This window comes from Lepidochelys kempii, chromosome 3 (assembly GCF_965140285.1).
Source record: "Lepidochelys kempii isolate rLepKem1 chromosome 3, rLepKem1.hap1, whole genome shotgun sequence".
In the NCBI taxonomy this organism is placed as follows: Eukaryota; Metazoa; Chordata; order Testudines; family Cheloniidae; genus Lepidochelys; species Lepidochelys kempii.
This window is the reverse complement of record NC_136382.1, coordinates 66,907,364-66,930,234: the sequence shown is the minus strand read 5'-3', so window position 1 is coordinate 66,930,234 and position 22,871 is coordinate 66,907,364. Positions and strand designations below refer to the sequence as shown.

At 42.5% G+C, this 22,871-nt stretch overlaps 1 protein-coding gene across 1 annotated transcript in view; it reads left to right on the top strand.

Annotated features, from left to right (window-relative positions):
- Positions 1-10,980: 10,980 nt before the first annotated feature.
- The window catches only part of TBX18 (T-box transcription factor 18), a 30,614-nt gene continuing 18,723 nt past the window's right edge, over positions 10,981-22,871 (top strand). The window contains exons 1-4 of the mRNA XM_073336584.2: positions 10,981-11,642; positions 13,007-13,190; positions 15,349-15,450; positions 18,812-18,983. Coding sequence (XP_073192685.2) covers positions 11,339-11,642; positions 13,007-13,190; positions 15,349-15,450; positions 18,812-18,983 — 762 coding nt within the window. The 5' untranslated portion in view covers positions 10,981-11,338. The remainder of the gene's footprint in view (positions 11,643-13,006; positions 13,191-15,348; positions 15,451-18,811; positions 18,984-22,871) is intronic.

Below are 22,871 nucleotides of genomic sequence, written 5' to 3'. Positions count from 1 at the left end.
TGCCCCGCTGCACGCCTGGCGCGGCTCAGCGGGCGTCCGGCTGCTGCCCGCCAGCTCCGGCCAGAAGAGTCCACCAGGCTGAGCGGACCTAGCCTGAGGCTGGGCGCTGACCCTGGCCACGCCCCGCCCCCGCTAGCTGCCCCGGGTCCCCTGCCGCGGTTCGTCTCTTTGCTTCCCCGGAGACCGCGGCCCCTCGCTTGTGCGTGCGGGGCTGAGTCCCAGCCACAAGGGGGTTTTGCACAATGACGGGGACGCTCGGCGGAAGCCCACGTTTCCCCCTCTGCCAGGGAGTCCGCGCTGCGATCCCCTGCTTTCAAATGCATGTACCACTCCTCATGCTCCCCTCTCCCCCCCCCCCCCAGCGGTTATCAGACACTTGTTTGGGGGGTGCAGGCGGGAGCGGAATGTGTCTGCCATCAGATCCGAGTCACGGAAGGCTGGGGTGTCGCGCCGCCAGGCTTTGGTGCTGCCCTATATGGGTAGCGAACAACAGGCACGTGAAGTGTTGAACGAAGGAGAGGAAACGATGTACCGCCGGCAGAGACCCAGCTCCCGCTCCTTGCGCATCAGGGTCTGCCGCTGCCTCCCTCCCGAGCCGAGGGGGACAGACCGGCCAGAGAATGCAACATCTGCCGCAGGGCGAGCCCTGCCTTCCGCTCCCAGCGGGGTCTCTGGCAGCTGTAAGCCAAGGGGTTCTTTCTCGAGTGAGACGGGATTACCAGCACTTTCTAAACCCCCTTACCTGTAAAACCTCGGTTTATCCGGGATTCACCGCCCCTGCTTTGGCTGGGGTTTGCAAAATCGGTTGCACTAATTTGCACTTTTCAAAATCGGCTCAGTTAAAAAACAGCAACTAGCTTTTCAGTGCCAGACAAGCTGCTTTTCGTGTGGCCAAATCCTGCTCTCCCTACGCTGGCAAAATTCACAACGGGGAGTTTTGCCTGACAAAAGGCAGCAGGGTTTGATCCGAAGTGAATATTTCTGTGATCAAGAGGCTGAGACAAAATCCCAAAATACTCTAACACCATTTTCATCATAAATACTATGGAAGCGAAAAGAGAGCGGTGCATAGTCCAGTTGTTGCACGTTTAAAAGATACTCTGTTTTAATATTAGGTTCAAGCTGGCGTTGCCTGAATGAATAGCATATATCACATTTAAAGCGTGTGTGTGTATAACATTATACAGTCATGCATCTGATGAAGTGGGTTTTAGCCCACTAAAGCTCGTGCCCAAATAAATGTGTTAGTCTATAAGGTGCAACAAGTACTCCTAGTTGTTTTTGCTGATACAGACTAACAGGGCTACCGCTCTGAAACATTATACAGTCAGACATTCAGTCTACTATTCTTACTCCGATATATTTTCTTTGTGTTAATTCCGAGGAATAAATTCTGAACATTGTTATGAGCGCTCCAAAACCTTCCGTTTGTTTTCCTGGCTTTAATTTAGAGATCTAGTGTACTAATCAATAATCATCCTTCAGTCTTTGAACACCAGGGGGCTGATAGGACTTTTCAAGACAAATTCCTCGGGAGATGATGTATACTTCACACTTACTGTGCACTTTACACAGGGAAAAAGAAAAGTCCAGTGCATTTATCGACGGAAACAAATTAATGAAGGCGCCCTGCAAAATGAAACGAGAGAATGTAGTCGATTTATACGTTTATTTTTTTAAATTGATGAAGGCGCCGAACGATTTTACACAAACGGTAAAGTGGCTCAAGTTAAGGACATCATTCACGGCACGTAACTGTAGTTTGATGCCTCACCCTACTTAATGCTCTCCGTAGGAGCAGAATGCTAGCACCGTTTTCAATAACTGTCTGCCTTTCACCACATTGAAAGAGCAATATATTTAAAAGATGTATTATGCATGCAACACTTGATAGCGAGCTCTCACGGAAATGATCTCCTATCAGTTTCTATGAAAGCATTTGGGGCTGGCTGATTGTCAAGGAATTTAATTTAGACGAGCCAAATGCCTTCTTTCAGGTGACATGGAAAACCAGACTATGTCCTTGGACCTCAATAGCATTTCTAGACTTCTTTCACTGGAGAGAGAGAGAGAGAGAGAGAGAGAGAGAGAGAGAGAGAGAGAGAGAGAGAGAGAGAGAGAGCGAGCGAGCTGCAGACTTTTATTTGAGTATGTTGAAAAAAAAACCCTGTTTGATGGGCTGCTTGCAAGATTGCTGACCAGATGGAATTCAGCTTCCGCCTAGATAAATGTGCTTTCCACTCTTAATTCTTACCCGGTTTAATCTTTCTCAGTTCACTCCGTTGAAAACAAACAAACAAACCAACAAACCGAAGAAACAACCGGCGCTTTGACTCTTTGGCTCAATTAAGGTAGCTCAGGGAACACAGGCTTTAAGGCGATTGCAAAATGTGTCATTTGCTGGGCTTTGAAGAACTTCCTAGATGCTAATACACGGAGAGCTGGAAAACATATTTCTATCAACTTCGCGGCTCGAGATCTGGCAGCTGTATTATACAAATGCTCTTTTTTTTTTCCTTTCAAAGACTAAACAATTGTTATTCCCTATATCAGGCTGAAAGAATTTCTATAAAAGAGATTTAAAAAAAAAAATCACCCTGAACATTTTGAACTCAAGCAGCCATTCATTAAAAACAATTGTGCATCGAAGATAAAGCACTAAAACTCAGAGGCAAATATGGTGAAGTCATGCGAGCTTTTATTAACTCCCCCCCCTTCTCAGACATAACAGTAAATTAGTTTGTCTTCGGCTATGACAAAAAGGCAAAGAGGGCTGCTCAGAAAATCTCACAGTGAGAGTCCAAAGCGAAGGCAACCAGAGACTTTTGGATCTAACGTCTGCTCTAAGTGCTAGATTATAAATCAGTTAGTGAACGTGCGTTAGTCAATAATCGATTGCAACTCTCCTACTCCCCTTGCATATAAACACCGGAATGGCCTTCCAGGACATTCAGACAACTTTGTAAAACATCGTCTGTTTACACGTTCACAGTGAGAACAGTGATAAAAGGGTCTGAGCGCACGGTCTGAATCTTGTATTTTCCTCTCCTGGGGCGGGGGAGGGTCTGGTTTTAGATAGAGGATATTTCATTTTTTCTTCTTCTATGGGGAAGGACCAACCTCTCCGGCAAAGGAACACAGGTGCTCATAATAATTCTTTCCCCAGATTTTTAATACATGGACAAGAAGCCCATGTATAGCCCCATTCTGCGGTACAATTTTTAACTAAAGGCTTATTACAATGTTGAAAAGCAAAAACCAAAGAGCTCTCGTATTTCCCACTGGTCTCGCTCTTACAGGGAAAAAGCCAAGTCCTTCGCAAGTGTGAGAAACAGGGGAAAAGCCAGTTCAGGGCATGCGAACAGAGAACGGTGCAGTGCCTTTCCTTCAAAAATTGATCTGCCTTTGTAACAGAAGGCTATAATTTTCCCTTTTCCATAAATACAATTATTCTGTCTTATTTATAGCTGATGTTGAAATATCCCCCCTCCTTCCTGGAAAAAGGGAATATTATATATTTATATCGTTCTTTTGATTTATGAGATTCTTACTTTTAAAAATCCGAAGGAATAACAGTATGGTATTATCTCAACCGTGTGTTTTATGTAATGCATCTCTTCTTCACTCCAGAAAAATTCAAATAATTCTCTGGCAACAAACCAAATGATGTGACCTCTGGCTTGCTAGGCTTGTGGAATTGTATGGCCTCATCTTTGTCCTATCTGCACTGAAGACTATTCTTTTATACAGCATTTCAGAGCAGACTCATATTTCAGGCGAGCTATCTGATGCCCACACTATGAACAGGAAAATAGGGGCCCGATCCTGCAGTAAAAACGCCTGCTAAAGTCAGTGGAAGTCTTGTCAGAGTAAAGATTGCAAGACCGGGACCACAAATAATCTTCTGGGTTGTTTTGTGTCTTCTTATTCCATAAAGTCCATTTTAAGGCTCTTATCTAACTCTACGTTCATATTTAGGCTTCAGGGGAACAATCCCTTTTACATGGTTTAAAATTAAAATGATCGAAAAACGAACCCTTTCCAGTTCAAACGCTCCAAGCAAAGAGTTTGCAAGCAGCTGAAAAATCCCCCCCGGGAGATAATGACCTAATTTGTTCTGTATAAATTCACAAACACACACTCTCTCTCTCCGTTAACCTAATTGGATATTGTTTGTAATATCCCAAAAGTATGATTGTACAAAAATCACACACACGGAGGGACAGGGTGAAGAGAGAAAGAGGAAAATACTTTTTTCGATACCTGTTGCTTTGTAAATAACTCCTTTGCCAATAGATGGCATAGTGTCCTTTCCATTGTAAGGGAGCCTGGACTAAAACCTTCGCCGATTTATTTACCCTGTTTGTTTGTTTTCCTTGTAGCATTTTTAACGCATAAACGTCTCTTTGCATTTCTTCCCCTGAGGGACAGAAAACAGGTATCTTTAAAAAGGTATATTGCAAAAATTAAAATTACAGATGTAATACATACTGTGAAACCTATAAAAATGCGTTTACAATGGTTACTTAAAAAGAAATTTATAACTTTCATATGTACCTTCCTCATGCAATATGCAACTGCCATATGTTTCCTACTTCCATAATTCAGTTTTTCCTGGTGCTTCTTAAAGTACATTTCATGTAATCTGAGAACTAGCCCTGACTAAAGACCGAGGGTCACCATAAAAACACAAGCCTTGCTTTAAAATTCTATTTAACTGCAAATTGTTGCTTACAATTGTACCATAGTGTTCTTGTGGGCCCACGTTAGGATAAAACCGAGATATATACGCTGTATCTTTTTACTGCTGAAATCCCAAATCCCAAACATAAATATTTCCAATTAGTGCCCCTGCCCCCCAAACGATGGTGATTTAAGACCATCTAATTTAATTCCGTACATGTTTTGATATTTTTTTCCTGAGACAATAGTGAAAATATTACTTAAATTTATAGTAAAGCAATAAAAAAGTTAAGCCCCAGGTTTCCTCAGCCCTCATTTAATGTTTGCCGTCTCTCATTTTTGTGACTAGAATCATGAAAAGGCTGGGTTTTAAATCATTTTTCTGAAATTCACAATAAATGTAAGTGACAAAGTCATACTAAAGACCAGAGATTTCCTTTAAAATGATTCATACTTGTGGCTGCATAATTCCAAATTGATGTCATATTTTTAAATGCTAGAAAACTCAATGAAGGTAATATTTATAGTTTTAACACTGATGGCTTTAAATTGTGTCTTTAATTCTTTAATGCAATTCCTCAACATTTTCATCGGTCAGGAAAAACTGATTAAAAGGGATCGCGTGTTTATTTCCGCCTTTATACTCAGCAGCAGGCAAGCATTTATTTTCCTGAGTTTTCAAACGAAACTATGGATACGGAGAGAGTGATCGTTTTACAGTTAATTAAAAAGAGGTCAACTGCCGCGTTGAGATGGCAAGAGGCTAAGCAAAACAACGGTCCAAATGCAACAGAAATAGAGAAGACAGGTCGATCCTATCATGTAGGCATGATAGGACCTGGACCTGAAGCCGGATTCTGCAGTCCTCTTTGAAATCAACGGGAGGTTTGCCTGTGTTACTGAATAATCGCTGGACACCTGGTTACTTAATAAATCTGACAGGCTGGTTCCTTGCTCTGTTTCCCCAAAGGGATCTAATTTGCCCCTTCCCACCGGGCTCCTTGTAGCTCCACCGGGCTACACTGGAACCTTGGCGTGGAGCATCTGAAGCAAGTGTGTTGGGTAGCTAACCATAATAGCGGCTTGTTTCATTTATTGGGCTTCACCCTTCTCTTCTTTCTAACAGTGTAAGATGAAACCTGCTGCTGAGTAGAACCGTGTGATAAATATAACGGTTTAGGTACATTCATGGGATCCTCATCTGTTGGTAAAAACATGACAAAATGGATGAGGCCAACCTGCTAAACTTTACGCCCAGAGTCTCCAGCTCCATGGGCCTGCATTGCTCACTTTTACTGGACGCTAATGAATCGCATCGTATTCACCAGAGCCGTCCAGATAAAGTTGGCTCAAATCCTGAGGTCTTGAGTCATGTCGAAAGCCTGATCTGTTGCATGGATGGGAATCCGTATTGGATGGGGTAACTCTAGGTTTACACGGGTGTAACTGACATCAGAATCCATCCTTTACTCATGCGTGTAGACAAGTTTCGCCGGAGTGTAGAATCAGTAAGGACAGAAGGGGATGGCTGGTTGTGTCAGCAATCGTATGTGCTCTGGTTTTCCGCCATTGGGCTGGAAACAAATGACTACGTTTGGGGACAACAATTTGGGAAAATCTAAACGAGCCCTAATAATCTGAACGAAAGCCTTTCAGAAAACGGGCTTGAGATGTTCCAACGGGACTAGGAGATTTAGCTACACAACTCCCATTCATGCTAGTGGGAGTCGTGCGCCTGACTCCTCGGTTTGGAAAATCAAGTTGGGAAAGAGCCTCGCTCATGTCCGGGTGCGCGGAAAACAAAACCCATTTACTTGAGAGGCTATGGAAGGGATCCTGATCGCCCTGAAGTCAACGGGGAGGGAGTGGGAATGTTGTCCCGATTCACACCGTGTGAAACCCCATTGAAGTGAGCGTGTGATTTGTCCCTAGAGGTTTTGCCATTGACTTGACTGGGAACAAGGACAGGCCCTGGAACAAATAGGGCCCAATTCAACCCTCCTTATTCAGCCAAAACTGGCTGAGTTCAGTGGAGGTTTTGGGTGAAGAGCACTTGAGCGGCTGAGCCCCGCCCCTTCAACTGTGCAGCTCCAAAGGAGATATCCTGCTAGATTCTGTTTCCACTGAAATCCCTGACAAAACCCTCCTGATCGCCAGTGTGAACGGGATCAGGCCCATTATCGATCAATTGGTTGACTGATTGATTTATCATCCAATCAGCAATTCTCAGTCACTGGAGACAGCCTTTTATTTTTTATGCTCACCTCTTTCTTTTTAAGCTAACATTAAACACAGAGAAGGAAGCTTAACAAGAGAGCTGGTGAAAGCAACTTGGTTCTAAACAGCAAGAGCATTTAAACAGAATTGGTGCTTGAAATCCAGTCCCCAATTTCCAGATTTAGGCCTAGATAGCCCCATGTAGCTGACTGCTGAGAAACTGTAATACCCCCACACAACCAGGAGGGCTAAGGAAGTTTTCCTGTCTGTTTTAAATTTAAGCCTTACTTTACCCTATTTTAGCGAATTTTTATAGGCGATACAGATCTTTGGGAGATTCAGTCTAGATTTTTTTTTTTTTGTTCTCCTCCCACCTCGCCCCGCCCCGAGCTGAATACTGTTCTGGCGGAGTAACTGAGGTGTTAACCTGCCTTCCAGCATTTTACATATTTGCTCTATCTTGCTTAGCACTTTGCTTAGAATAAGCTAGAAACGTTTTAATGATGGACACACGTCTCATGTACAGTAAGATCGTGGCTTATCCTAAGAATTTCTGATCAACTCCTATAAATCCTCTTTAGTTGGTAATATTTAGTTTATTCTATTACAAAGCAGCTGAGCTAAAATAACTGCTGACTTTTTATATAAAACTTTTTTGGGGGGTGAGAGGGTCCACTTTATCGAAAACTTTTGTAAAATGATATAAACAACTTTCGTAGGGCCCGATTCTGGTTTCCCTGGCTGAGTAAAGATATGCGGAGTCGGGTCCTGAAAGAGAAAAGAAATGGCAGTTTTTGACATTCCTGCCCTCTTTCATGGTAAGCGGAGGTTTAATGTTCAAATATATTTGCAGAAAGAAAAAGTTTGAATGAAGACAAACCGCAAACTAACTTCTGTATGCCCTTGAAGATATTCAGTGTAAGAAAATGTCAAGTCGTTAAAATATATTTTTTCAGGTCTAAATTTGTAATAGCCTTGAATACAGAAATACAGTACTCAAATGCTTAAACCCCATCTACATTTAAAATCCAGAAAAATAAAGGTTATGCCGAGAGACACCACGAAGGTGTGTTTTTCATCATCCCTTTTTTAAAAAAAAGTTTTTACAGCCATATGGATCACAGATCGTTCAACACATTTCAATAAATCCAGCTATTAAAAAAATGAAAACAGCAAGTCAAATCGCAGATTTGCAGCAGAAAACTGAAAAAGTAAACGCCCTGAAATACGGGATGATTTGTATATACCTGATGTGAAAGCACTCAGGGTTAGAGCAATAACCATTTCATGAGTATACATACACTGCAGCCGTTCTGCATCTCTAAACGTTAGACTTCTCGCTGGTAAAGGACAATGATTTAGCCCCAGAAGAACGAAACAGGAATTGGGGTTGATCAGGAACCTTTATGTTAGTAACTCCCGGTTTTCTAAAGTGTACGTATGGCATCTGTAACTGGTTGCTTTTGATTGGTTCGTTTTGAAATATGTCTTGCTTATTCTTCTAAACCCGGTCTCCCTGTAGTGCATACCATACCAGGCTCCTTTAACAGACATAGTATTATTGGGAATACAGAACAGCCGTTTTTATTGGGGATTGTTGTAGCCGTTTAAACCGGTGACTGTTTGGATGAATTTAGCACATTTCTGGAAAGTTATTGTTGTATTAAGCCCGAAACCCACCTAGCATTCCCCATAGTATGCCCCATGGCACTGCTTTCTGCAGAAGTTGGCTCGGCTCTCGCCCGTTTAAAAAACAACTCCATAAACACTGAGATCAACAGACACATTTAAACCCAGCCCCGGTGTTTGTGGTGTTTATTGTGTGTTGCCCTTGCCCACCAGACCCGATATGACATTCTGCAAAGTTTGCCAGCAGGACAGGCTCCCAGTCTCCAAACGATAACGGTCGGTGGGTGGGAAGCATTGCGGTATTTTCAGCCTAAAGTATATGCGTTGGTAGGTCAGTACCTGATCCCTGAGATGGGGCCTGCCGATAAGGGAGATGATGATTTGGAAAGTACCTGCCGGTCAGAGTCCGGTGGATGGCTCGCAGCTTCCTCGGTGGGTGCCCGGGTGGGTCCTGCCATTTCAGATCCCTAGGAATGGGCAGATGACCCGGTGAGATCTTTGCAGGTGGGCAAGGAGCCTTGGTGGTCCGCGGCCAGGGTCCCAATTACAGAGAGATCCCCGCAGCCGCCGCATGCACAGATCCATTTCCCTCCTCTGTATATATTGGCCTAATTTCCATCTTGATGGCGTTTAAACTCTTGAAAGATCCTTTAGCTTAGCACTTTCATCCACTCTGCACATCTGATTTTCTTCAGATTCAATCACACTTGGAACAGGCAGAGCAGACAGATTTTAGACCATGGAACAGTTAATAGATCCCAGATTGAATGTAAAGATTAACTCCACAGCCCTGTTCAGTGACTGACACTAGACATTTTACATTATCCTACAGATTCAAAATGACATAAACTGGAGGGGGATTTTCCCACTTATGACTGGCTTTAAGACAAGTTACTATCTTCTCCAAGGGGGGCTGGATAATGCCACTGCTTGTTTGATTCATTAAATGTGTCTGGGCCATCTACATTTTCACACCGTTAACGCATTTCTAAAATTTGAACATTGTTAAAATTACCCGAAAGGCTAATTTAGCACTAGGATATTTGCTACGCAGTCCTTCCCCTTCCCCAAATTCTGGAGGTTCAGCCCGCTCGTCATTGAAGTTAAGAGATGGGTTTACATTTTAGTGGTATGTAAAACCCTGTTATCTGGACCTTTAGAACCTATGAGATTTGCTACTCAATAGTTCAAACAATAGCTCTAAGAACATACATGACGCAGGACGTTAATGTAGTCTACAATTACAGAATATGGATATGATTGTTTAAAACAGTGCCCTAAATCCGTGATCGCTCTTATATAAAACCTTACTATTCCTTACGTAAGATGTGTTTTTCTTCTGTTTAACGATATGAAGCACTTTGATGTGACAGTGGAAACGTTCTGTAACGCTGTGTTCTAAAGGAAAGGGTAGGCGAGCTGTTTCTTTGGCTGGTCTGGGAAAGCAAAGAGCATAATAATACTGGCCCCAGCTCTGTAGCGTTTGATATTTTGTTCATGGGAAAAAAGACAAAACGATCCGTTCCCTAGCCCGCACCCGAATATGATTATTATTAAAGTAAATGTCAGTGCTCATACAAGGCTTCGCTGAATTTCCTTTTTTTTTCTTTTTAGCTTCAGTGTACAATCGATTATTGTAACGGGGGCTTCGAGGGTTTGTGCTTAAATTCACGCTGGCCCCTGTTTTAATGCAATCAGAGCAGCGGAATAATTCACAACCCTGCCGTTGTTACTATTATTAAGTTTTTAAACCCGGTTGTTCCCCCGAAGAACTACTGTAGAAAGGGAATGCAATGGGCACTTAAAGCCGCGGGACAGCTTTGTACATTTCAAATGAGATTCCTTGAGGGGAGTTTTAAGACTAACGCAGGTACAGTCCCAACCACAGAACTGAAAGCTCCTGACCAGAAAGGTAAAAGAAGAATAAAAAACTCTGCCATGCTAATAAACCCTGGTGTAGTGCCATACCCTTATTCTGCATGTATGCAAATCTGAGTCCCCTCTGAGGTTTGCGTGTGTTCCCAGGAGGAAACATTGCAAGCTGGGAAAAGCAACGTTTCCCTATTTTTAATGAATGCTCTTTACCCAGAGTTAATTTGATGGGAGTGTAACGGGGGAGGGGCACGAACCTATTTTTATCTATTGAATTCTGGTCTATGCTGCTGCCACGATCAAGTGAAGCAGCCTCGCACCTTTCTCGCGGGAAGGGGGGGCGGGGCTGTGACTGACACGCCCGCAGCGGGGCGGGGGACGAAGGGGGTGAATTCTGGAGTCGGAGAGCAACACGTTGGGTTCCCCCACACCCTGCACTTTTATAACCTTGTAAGGAAGAAGGACCGGGCTCGAGATAATCCCCAATTTCTGATTGGCCCGCACACGGCTTGATTGACACAACCCCCCCTGGCTCCGCCCAGCCCCAGTCACTTTATTGACACTAATGAGCGAGTTCTTTCCCACCGGTCTCCTGCTTGGAAGTGCTGACAGATCAAGGCAACAAATTTCAATTACAAGCCCTAATTTGTGTCCGCAGAGCGTTCGTGCCCCATGTCAGTCCTGCCTGGCCCGTCAGACGAGGCAGAGCTCGGAGGAGGAGGGGGCGGAACAGCGCCTCTGCAAACGGGACCAGTTTAGGCAAACTTGGCTGATCCCTGGCACTGGAAAAGCAGGGCGAGGAGAGCCCCGCGCCCCGCGGCTGGGGGATCGGGAGGGCGGCAGGGAGCGAGGGCCGGGCGCTGCGGCGCGGCTTTGGCCAGGGGCCCGCGGTGTGTCTATGAGCGGGGTCTAGGGTGGGGAGGGCTGCGCGCCGGGCATGGCAGAGAAGCGGCGACCCTCGCCCGGCACCGCGATGAGTCTCAAGGCTCACGCCTTCTCGGTGGAGGCGCTGATCGGAGCCGAGAAGCAGCAGCACAAGCAGCCGAAGCGGCGCAAGCTGGGCGGCGAGGAGGAGCCGGCGGCGGCGGCGGCGGCGGCGGCAGAAGCGGGCAGCGGCTGCGAAACGGGCTCCTGCGAGGGCGCCGACATCGCCCCGTTGCAGCCCCACGCTGGGGCAGCGTCGGCGCCTGGCAGGAGCTGCGGCGAGCTGGAGCTGAGCTGCGGCGCCCAGGGACCCGCCGGTGAGTCTCCTCCCCGCTCCCATCCCACCGCGCTGGGCGCTGCAGCGGGACCGGGACCAACCTGCGCACCCCGCCCAAGCTGTCAAAGCAGCCGCTGGCCCCACACACCGGCCGGGACCCGTGGAACTTCCCCGGGCACACTGAGAAGGGGCGGGGGGGGCGGATTCTGTCCCAGAGCCCAACCCCGGCGTGGCTCATCTTTGCTCGCTGTAAACCCTCCTGCGCCGGGTCAGGCACTCCGGCTTCTCCCTCTCGCTGTGTTGGAGGCTCACTCACTCTTCTGACAGTTTTTCAAGTTTCTTTCCTCTCGCCTCCCCCCCTTCGAACCCGGCTTGGCTCCGGATCCAACACTTCCCTCCCGTCCCCTGATTATTTTTTCTCTTTAACACCGTGGTGCAAAAATCCCTCCCGCCAATGAGCTGGTAGTAAAATATCTGTCAGAGCGGAGATGTGTTAATTCAACTTCTCCAGGCATTCGGGGAAAGCAAGGGTCTGGTGCGCCCCGATCGTGTTCGTTTAAAAGTTCCGTTCCCTGGTATTTTTGGCAACTGCATTTCAGGTTAACAGCACCCCAATCCTAACACTAGACGTAAAAGAGCTGAGGCGAGGAACAACGTGGATTCGTGTCCTTTAAAAAAAACGGTGCATTAATATGCCAGAGAAGGGCAAACGCTGCAGAGGTGAAATCAAATGTCCAGCGAAATCTGCAGCCAACGCTGCGACGCTAATTCATTTCCCGCACGCCTGCAAAAAGCAGCGCAAAGGGCCTGGCTCGCTCCGTCCCGGCAGCACCGGGAAAACAGTCAGCCCGACCGTATCTCCTCGGTGCCAGGGGTTTGCTGCATGCTGGTGCTCACCCCTGAAGCGGGGCTGCCCGGTCCCGTGGAGCGAGCGCCCTGGCTGTGATGGGGGTGATGGGTGCTATTGAAAAGATACCCCTCCGGCGTCTGTTATCAGCTCTGAACTCCGCACATGGTCCCGGATGACTTTTCACCCCGCGCTGGGACACCCGCGTATACCCACTTGCACAGGCCGGGTATCTCTGCGCTGGGCCCGCCACGGGAGAGACAGGAGGGCCTCGGCGCAGCGGTGTGTAAACGCTGGGAGGGACGCGCGCTGGGTCGGGAGATGCTCCAGGCCTCTCGGTGCCTCTCCCCTAGCTGCAGTGGGTGGCGTGGGAAGACTTTTGACTGGCTCTTTCTCTGCTGCTTTGGGGGCAAGGGCTGGACCCAGCAGCCCTTCCCCGGGCTCCTCTCAGTCCAAGGCGCTCCAAAGTCCCCGGGAGCTGTGGCTGCGGCGATCCCGGGCCCTGCTCTCTGCCTGACCCTCTCTTCCGCTTCCCTGCCTCCCGGCTCTCATTCCAGGCAGCTGCGAGGAGAGTTTCCTAGGAGGGTCCCCGCCAGTCTCGCCCGGCGGCTCCCCCAAGGGGTCTAGGGCCGGTTCCCCTCCGCCAACCCCGCAAGTGCCCCGGGTAGATCTGCAGGGAGCCGAGCTGTGGAAGCGCTTCCATGAGATCGGCACCGAGATGATCATCACCAAGGCAGGAAGGTAAAAAGGAGCGGCGCGCACTCATCCAGTTCTGCCTTCTGGGGCAAAGGCACTAGGGCAAAAGTGTCCTTCTGCGCCGGGCTGTTCTGCTACACCGGTCAGGAGAGACGCAGAAAGCCAGCACCCAGCTTCTGCACCTCTGGGTGGGCGCAGCAGTACCGCGGAGGGAGAAGTTGCCTAGAAGTAATCGAAATCAGACGGCACAACCACATCACAATCAAACCGCCATGAGAAAACTAAAGAGTTCAGGCCCATTTTCCCGCAGGCAGCGCTTGGGTGCACGGGTCCTTGAAGAAAGCAGTAGTTTGTTAGTCATTTGCATCCCACACTCATAAATACAACAAATGAATAGTATAAACTGGCTTGTTAATTTCTAGTCTCCGGTCCAATTTACAGTTGCACAGGCACATTTCTCTTTTTCTTTTTCCTGTTGTTTCTTGGAACTAGGGAAAGCTGGAGTTTCTAGGAGGCTAATATGGCTAAAATTAATTGTGAAGTCCATTGATAAAGGAAGATCAGACTGAATACAAATGAGACAGGATATCCTAACTGCCCTCCTGATTTATGCTATGCTCTCCTTCAGGTGGATAAACACATTGTCTCATAATATAGCTTTGTTCATTCATGTTAATCGAATACAAAATGTGATGCTGCAGCAGCCAGATTTGTTATGCTGTTTTGGACAGCTAATTTATAATAACTATACAGATGGCATGCACAGTCTAAAATCTGCAAATACATCAAAGTGGATAAAGCAAATTGATTTATGAGCTAGGTAGATCAGGATAATTTTAGATGGGCACAGGAGCATGTGGAGTTTTAGGTTTCCTGTTCATTAGGATGAAGTCTATGAATGTTGTATTCTTTTAAAATAAACTTTCCCCCCTTTCCAATGGATACACATGGCAAAAACCTGGCTAGTATAAAAATATCGGAACTTATTAGAAATTACAAAAACATATTTGATTGAATCCATATGCTACCTTCTCCATTTTCAGGGAGGCTTTATTAATGATTGAAATGCAGTCTTAACTAGCACAAAGCAACATTTGTCTTGAGGGTCCAGTCAAAGATTTTCCTTTTTTATCTTACAGGTGCACTGAAATAACAGTAGGAACCAGTTAGCCAAGGCAGTTTCACCCTGCTGTTTATTTAGAAATTATAGAAATAACATATATTTTTTCCTTCTACAATTTTAATTTCGCTAATTGTTTAAGAACAACAGAAAACATGGAATTTAATTTGGATGGCATTTGGATTTATGTAGTAAGAAAAATTCTTTTATTAGTATGCAATCAACTAGTCATTATAAAATTTCTTATTTTTGCCCTTCAGAATGAACTTTTCATCTAAAAGGCAAGTGTCAAACACACCCTGAATTGAGACATGATTTTTTTTATCTAAAATCTCCACATTGGTTAACTATTCCACTTTTGGACATCAAATGATCTAAATGATGAACTTATTTATAAACATACTTTGTACTTTGGTTTCTGCTTTCAATAAAGATGTTTTACTGTACCTTTCAAACACAGAGCAACTCATGGACTTCACCTTTAGTATGTTACAGACTGTAAGTCCCTTCTGAATAAGGAACATATTGTTTGGTTACAGCATGGTACATTGAGTTTTATAACTGCATCCTTGTTTTATATTTATATCACCATGTCTTTAATGGTATGATTTGCTGATATATAAGTGACACACCCTTTGCTGCTGTCAGTACTCATCTGACAATTTAAATTTCTGCAGGTTGTGATCTTGCTTGATAAGAGCTGTTACTTGCGCATCTCATGTAATATATGTCTAGTAAATGGCTAGCAGGTTTTGAATGCACATGTAGCTAAAATAAAGTCTCAAAACAAAATGACTTACTATCTAACAATAAAGCTGAAATTAAATGGCGATATTTGTACTCTCAAAATGTATCACAAAACATATGAAGCATTGTTCAGCAAAAATGCACTTTAAAAATCTGTTGTAACCTATCAAATGGACCATTTCGTGGCTATGTGGCCATAATGATCAAAAAAGACTCTTACAGACTTCTCTGTGTTAGGGAGGGAGAGGGTGCTCACAAACTGGTTACTTTGCTGTACTGTAAAACTGTTCCCAAATCCGTTTCATATTAAAATGACCTCCCTTTTTCTCTGTTCAGGCGGATGTTCCCCGCAATGAGAGTGAAGATCTCAGGTTTAGACCCACATCAGCAATATTACATTGCCATGGACATTGTGCCAGTGGATAACAAAAGATACAGGTACTGTAATTGTAAAACACAAAGCTTGTGATGCAAACCATACAGATATGGCTGTTGGCAGAGAATATAAATCAAATATATATGAACAGAAGGTAGAGTTTAACGCTCTTCCAAATTTCTATTTTCATCTCAGTGCATAAAAATAAGTTTGTTGTGCCAAGTGTGCAAGAACAACTGCAGTTTTTATTGAAGTGCTTTCTACATTAGGCTTATGTTCGATAGGTGAGCAGTCATTTTTTTTTTTTGCTTTCACAGACTGCAATTTAGCCCCATCAAAGAGAAATTTTTCATGTATTTTGTTCCTAGTCCACAGCTACATACATCCACTTTGTGTCCCTTTGTAGTTATTTCCTATCAATGAATAAATATTAAAATTCTATATTCTAGTGACACTACATTAAAATGCAAAGCATTTAAATGTTCTTGAATTATGATTCAGATGGATTTATGATAAATGCTGCTCCTTGTGTTATGGATTCAGATTAAAAAGGGATAACAGGTAGGTATCTTTAGTGATTTTGATTTGAATGAATTATGGCATTTCTGTCTGTGAAAACTTCATATTTTAAAGAATATATTTATTAATGATTGACCAGTTATGCTAATTATTTCTTTAACACTTCAAAGAAGGGTCACATTTATGTGAACTCTTACCAGGGCAGTCCTGAGCTAAGCAAGTAGTCCTATGCCTATTGGACTACTGGTCTGATGAAATGTTTGCAGGTTTAGGCCCACAATAATTACTATTAGCACGTTTAGAAACTTTATGAATCAAGGGCCTGACCTTATTTGCCATTAAAGTCAAGAGAAGATTTTTACCAAGTGGTTCAATGGGAGCAGGATTGGACCCTAACATATTATCATTTTGTTTATTTCAACCCATTGTTAGAACAATTCAGTAAATCTATTTCCCATAGGTTTAATTGTAGAACTATGACACTTTAATATAGGGGAAGAGGATCAAGCTGAACAGACTTACTCTCAAGGAATACTTTTTTCTCACCATACCAGCACTGAGTCTGAACTACATTTCTTGTGTAACTAAAATTATTAATTGTAATTTCCTCCTTTCATAGGCACATTTATGACAATTGTAGTTCTGTTTACAGAGAAATTTTCAGCAAGGTGACCATATAAACTCCGAGAACAATTCATATAGTGGGCGGGGGGGAGGAGAAAGGGTGTTTGTTTTTGGATTATGTCATAACAAACCGAAACAGGTTTTCTCTGGGCTATGGGCTAGAGCAGTTCAATTAAAATGGAAAATCTTTATGCTGATTTGGGTCCAAATTAAGACTTTGTCAGCTGGTCATAACAGAAATGTAAATTTACACAGTACTGTGAGCATGTAGTTTCTGATCTTTATAAACAGCGATCTTTATGTCAAGACTTGAATAATGTTAAAAATTCTGATATTCAGAGGAGGAAATTAATATTAAATAGTAGTAGTTTTAACAATGAATGTGTCTTTTTCATTTTAAATATATATATATTATTATAGTCCTTGCTGTCTGCATGGCTGACTATTAATTTTCCAAAAAAACAAATTCAGCTCATGTTATCATATATAAAATGCAGTATTTTCATGGTTGGCACACACATATTTTTGTTAAGAATTTAGTATTATGTTTATTTTATCTTCCTGGTAAATGGTGGTGTTACTTTTATCTGATTTCACTTTTCTGTAAGCAAGGCTCTTATGCAGTGGATGTATTCTTTTATACTAATTATTATTTTAGTCCCATTACTGTGCTTGATACTTTACAAACTGCCTGCCCTGAACATCTGAACAGCACAGAGATACCGTAACAGTTGTACACTAGGCCCAATCCTGCTCCCCTTGAAGTAAATGACAAAACTTTAACTGAAATGGTATCAGCTGAGGATAATTTATATTTAAACTTAGCAAAATTAAACCTTATCTGAAAAGTTAGGTATTGTTTTAAAACATTTTAAATAAATTCAATGAAGTACAATTTGTAATGTTCACATCTTAATATTAAATATTAAATCTAATTCATTCACAAATTAAAAAGAATAATACATAAGATAAGAAATATTAAAACAAATAACAAACTGTATGATTTAGGTAGAAGCTGTTTCTCCACAAGAAGGAATCACGAGAAGGTATCATAGATATCATTTCATAATTGATGGCTTCGTATGATTTACATCCATACATATTTGTAATGAATAATTTTGTTTCCACTATTGATAATGTTGCATATTCTTTTTTCTCTTAAAGAGGAGAACTGTACAAAGAGACATACCTGATGAAAGTGTTGAAAGACGTTTCTTAAAATTAAATCATACTGTTTATTTTTTTTGCTAAGGGCATTGTTCTTTTTTCTGAAGGGTGTATGCCTATCAGACATATTCATTTGCACAGTTTTTAATTAGTGGGTTTTAAAAAATACATAATCTACAAAATGGCTGAATTCAGAATAAGATATTTTTACTGAAGGATAAGACATTTTTACTGCAGAATGACTTTATTTTTTTTTTAATAAAAAGAAACATAATAGGATGTGGGTTTTTTATTTAAATATTTCTGTGGTACTGTCGAGAAGATCAATATGGTTCTCACAGAATTCTTCTTTTAATTTCATTCTCTTTTTCATGGTCACAAGATGCGTTGTATCTGGAATAGTTTTATTTGTGGACTGTTTCATGTTAGAAACAACATGCTAAGTGAGTCATATAAAGAGTTGTTTATGTCATTGTATAGATTAAGGGCCAGATTTTGCTCTGTTTATACTGGAGGCCATCCAGAGTGATGCCATTGAGATCAGTGGATCTATCCCAGCGTAACTGGTGGTTAGTGGGAAGACTGCAACTGGCTTTAATGAGAGTTGGATCAGGCTCTAAATGAGAGCAGAATTTGGTCCTGTCTATTGTAGATACTTTTGCTAATATTTTGTAACTCAGCTGTATGCAGCAACTGAAAATTGAAAGTTGAAATAAAAGTAAACTAAACATGTTATTTGCAGCAAAGAACACTATTGTGTTTCTTAGTGCAGCTATTAAGGTAACTTGACAGTGGTGAGAGAGAAGGCTCCCCAAAATGCTGTGACTTTGTTTATATTGATTACTTGCCTTTTATCTCTCAAATCTCAGTTGAATTTCCTAACTATTTTTATAGACTTCTTTTAAGTTGGTTATTTTCCCTCTTTTTTTTTTCCTGTTGGAAAAATGATCACTTCTCTCTGGGATATTGTGACTAGATCCATTGTAATTATTGTCCCTCAACATTTGTACATTGACGGGTGCTGTACATATGAAGTCCTGCTATATCAATATAAATCAGCCTGATGAATTATTTCCAGTTCAATTCTGACAGATGTTGGGCTTCTTTTTATAGGTATGTTTACCATAGCTCTAAGTGGATGGTGGCCGGGAATGCTGATTCACCAGTACCTCCTCGTGTGTATATTCACCCTGATTCACCCGCCTCAGGGGAGACTTGGATGAGGCAAGTGATCAGCTTTGACAAACTGAAACTTACGAACAATGAGCTGGACGATCAAGGGCATGTGAGTATCCCATGTCTTACAATATTGTCTTACAATATATTGTCTTACAATATTGCAAACTAGCACATCAGTCAAATAAAGATTTTATGACGTATACCTTCCTGTTGACAAGAATGAACTCAGCCTTGCAAAGCTTCATAAAAATTGACCAGCACACATTCAAAATCTGCTCATTCTTTAGCTTTGATAATTGATTGATGATTTTTTAAAAATGGCTGCTAGTTTATTTGCCCCTCAAAAATATAAGACCCCTGGATAAATAGAATTGTGCAAGACTGGATTAACTAAACTAAAAGTACAGAATTGCTCTCATATTTTACCACCATATCTATCTATCTTGCAATTTCAGTTTTTATCAAAAAAGTGTGCTTAAATTCACAAGTATTGCGAATAAATGTTAGTAATATGTAATAAGTTTAAGTGAATAAAAAGTACGTTTAACTGTTTTTTTTTTAACCTAAACATTTGTGTGAAATCCCATGGGGTGTTAATAATTGCACTCCAAAATGAACAACATGGGAGCTGGGTTCACTCTGATAATGATTTATTACATACCTTATGAAGCAAGACCCTTTCACAGCTGAGGCTCATTACTTCTGAAAAAGCTGGCAAACTGCTGCAGTATGAGTGCTCTGTTTGCAAGCTATGAATTGTTTAGTTATGACATTATCTAATGTGACAAAATGTGTTTATATTCATATTTCCTTTTCTCTTGAAAACTGTTGAAACATGACAGATGTAAGCCAGCATCTTTCCAACAATCCCTAAAATAGTTGTACTTGACACCTTAGGAAATAATTAAAAAACAAGAATTGTTTTTAGACAGGATGAAGTCTTTACTTTGGACAAATCCAGTAATAAATGGCAAATGTTGGGGTTCTTTCAAAGGGAACATTGAATTCAAAGTGTCTAGAGTTTTAGAAAATTGAGTGACAAGTCACAGACTGGATGTGGGTTCCATTGACTCTAAAGTGGCCAGACTTATTAAATAGGATGATTCCTCAGTCACGAAAAGGGATAAAATGGAATACCCCGAGCACTATATGCAAAGATGCTATATATAGCTATCAGCACTTTTCTTCTGTGCGCATTTCCCATTGAAGTCAGCGGGACCACTGCTTGCAGAACAGTGTGAGAACATGGTCCCAATTGTAAATTCTACAAGCACCTCCATTTTCTCTAAAGAAAATATGTGTCTATAGGGAACGTCTGTACTGCAGTCATAGGGTGTGACTGCAGCTTGGGTGGACGTACTGAGCTAGCTGTAATCTAGCCCGGTTGGGTACCGGAGCAGTGAAATCAGGGTTCCAGGTGGGCTTGTACAGCCCATGCTGAATGTCCCTACATGGGAGGGGGTAGTAAAGTGATGGGGCCAAGTCATACCTAATTAAATAGTGGATTTGCACTAGAGATAAATCTGGTCCAATAACTCTGCTGTGTTAAGCCTTGTCCTTTATCTCGGCAGTCTTTTTTCAGTTCTTTGCCTATCCTTTGTTTATGTTACATAGGTGTGAGCAACTATTTTTTCCCACCTGATTGCAAGAAAGAGTCATACTATGTTATCGGCAGATGTTGCCGGAGTCAGATTGCTGTTTCACTGTAGATACGGACATAAAAGGTTTTGAATTAACAGTATTTCTATTTAGGATTTAATGCCTCCCCCCAATATTTACACTGTTTATCTGTGGAATTATGATCCGGGGGGTCTGATTCTGTGGTCCTGGAATGAATAAAATGTTATTCAGCCTGAGAAGTTCCATGGGCTTCAGTGGGATTACTTGTGTATCTGCAATTAATGTGAACACGGGTTGCACCAACATTTTACTGAAGTGCTTAAAAAGTGAAGAGAGCTGCAATTCTGGAAGACTCCAATTCTACAGCTGACAGGCTGTGTCGACACTTGCAGTTAGTAGTGTGATTCTGAGATCGTGTAGACATACTCGCACTGTGTGCTAAAAATAGTAGTATAGTGTTGGTAGCCTGGGCAGAAACGAGTGGCAGCCTGACCTAGCTGCCCCAAGTATGTACTCATGAGGTCCAGACCGGTTTGTACTCAAGGCAGTTAGCCAATGCCACCCCGCACCGCTGCCCCATGTTACTGCGGCTACACTACAGCTTTTAGCTTGCTAGTTCCATGAGAGCTATAGAGAGTATGTGTAGGTGAGCTGGGAATCACACTCCTCTACGTCCAAGAGGAGACGTAGCCAACCGTCCAGGCAGATTGTTGTAACCATTGACTTCAGTGAGGCTACATATGGACACAGCAGTCTGCCCATGTACTATTAGTTGCAGGACTGGGGCTCAAGATTTAATCTTGAAGATGGACAAAGAGCTAAATTACCGTATTTGCTGTACTGTATGCTGTATACTATACTATATTGTGCAAGGCCACATTTCAGGCTTTCCTCCCCCTGAGCGGAAATCCACAGTGTTTGTAGCACATCCTTATTCATGGCGCAGAGAAATTTAAAATTACTGGAGCGCTCTTTATTTATTAAAGTTTCAGTTGGAAGCTAGCCAAGTAGTATTCTTCTACAGAGATTCAAGATACATTGAACTGATTGAGAACTGCAACATCGCCCCCTCCAAAAATAAAATAAAAAATGGAAATTTAAGGGTTTTTTTTAAAAAGACAATAGACGGTTGGTTGCAAACTTCATATTTCTAAAATCTGGGACATGGCAAACACTCATCCTTATCAGAAAAGGCAAAAACAGAAAGCAGAGAAGTGTCTATTTCAATGGGTACATTTTTTCTTTTTGAGTAGCATGGAATGCAGAATTGAAATGGCTATGCAGCCTCTGGGGGCCTCCAGCAATATTGGAAAAGGAAAAATTGCATATTTTTTGATGAATATAAGAAATAATTATGTTTCACATAAATGGTAATTACCCACTTTTCTCTGCATGGTGGCAAAAGAGAGGGGTGTTAGATAAAAAGAGCTAGCAGTCAGGCCCACATAGTCTCCCAAAATATTAATTTTTATATTCAAGGTCTGAATCTTCTTTCCTCACATCCTTAATTTGGTGGATTTTATGCTTTTGCAAAGTTTATTTTCATTGTGCTCAGGCAGAATGGCTTGGAGGAACCTCCACTTGGCTTCTACAGTTCTGCTCCACACTCACCTCTTGATGGTCATATAAGGAGAAACAGAATTTAGCCTTTGAACATATTTTACACGTGTCCAGTTCTCCATTTTGACACCCTGTTGATTTTGCTCTTTCCAAACACCTATATTCTTCCTAAGTATAGCCAGTTTACACACAAGTTTCTCCGCTAGTATTCTGGGGCTTGATTCTGATCCTTCAGCAACATAACTCCATTGACCTCCATGGAATGACAGTAGTGTGCGATGAGTTGGAGCGCTTAATCTACACTGTAGTACTAACTTACTGGTACTGGCAGCAGTCACATTTCACAAAGCTGCTTGCTGTTGCAACTAATCAACGACACTAAGTAAATAGGTAAAATACTCTAAAGTCAATGTGACACATTTTTAAGGGGCATGTTAAAATACTAACCCAGGTGCCCTACTATCCTCAAGCTGTACGTGTAACTCCCATTCACGTGAGTTGGGGCTACATATGTGAACTGTTGGGGCTACATACGTGAACTTTACAGCATATTAGTAAACATTTATGTTGTGAAAGTGACTACTGGCCAGCCAGGTCAGGGCCCTGTACAGAATGACAGTAAGTGACAGTGCCTTCCCCAATTGTAGCCCTTTGTTTAGAACGGAACATGGCTACATTTCTTAATATTTTAGGGCCACTCACTTTGCCGTTTGAACACTTCCTGTAAACACTCTTGTGTGCTAATGTTGTCATCAGCATTTTGATTGGGAGTCCTTGTCTTCCCACTTCGATAGTAATGTTGTATAACCAGACA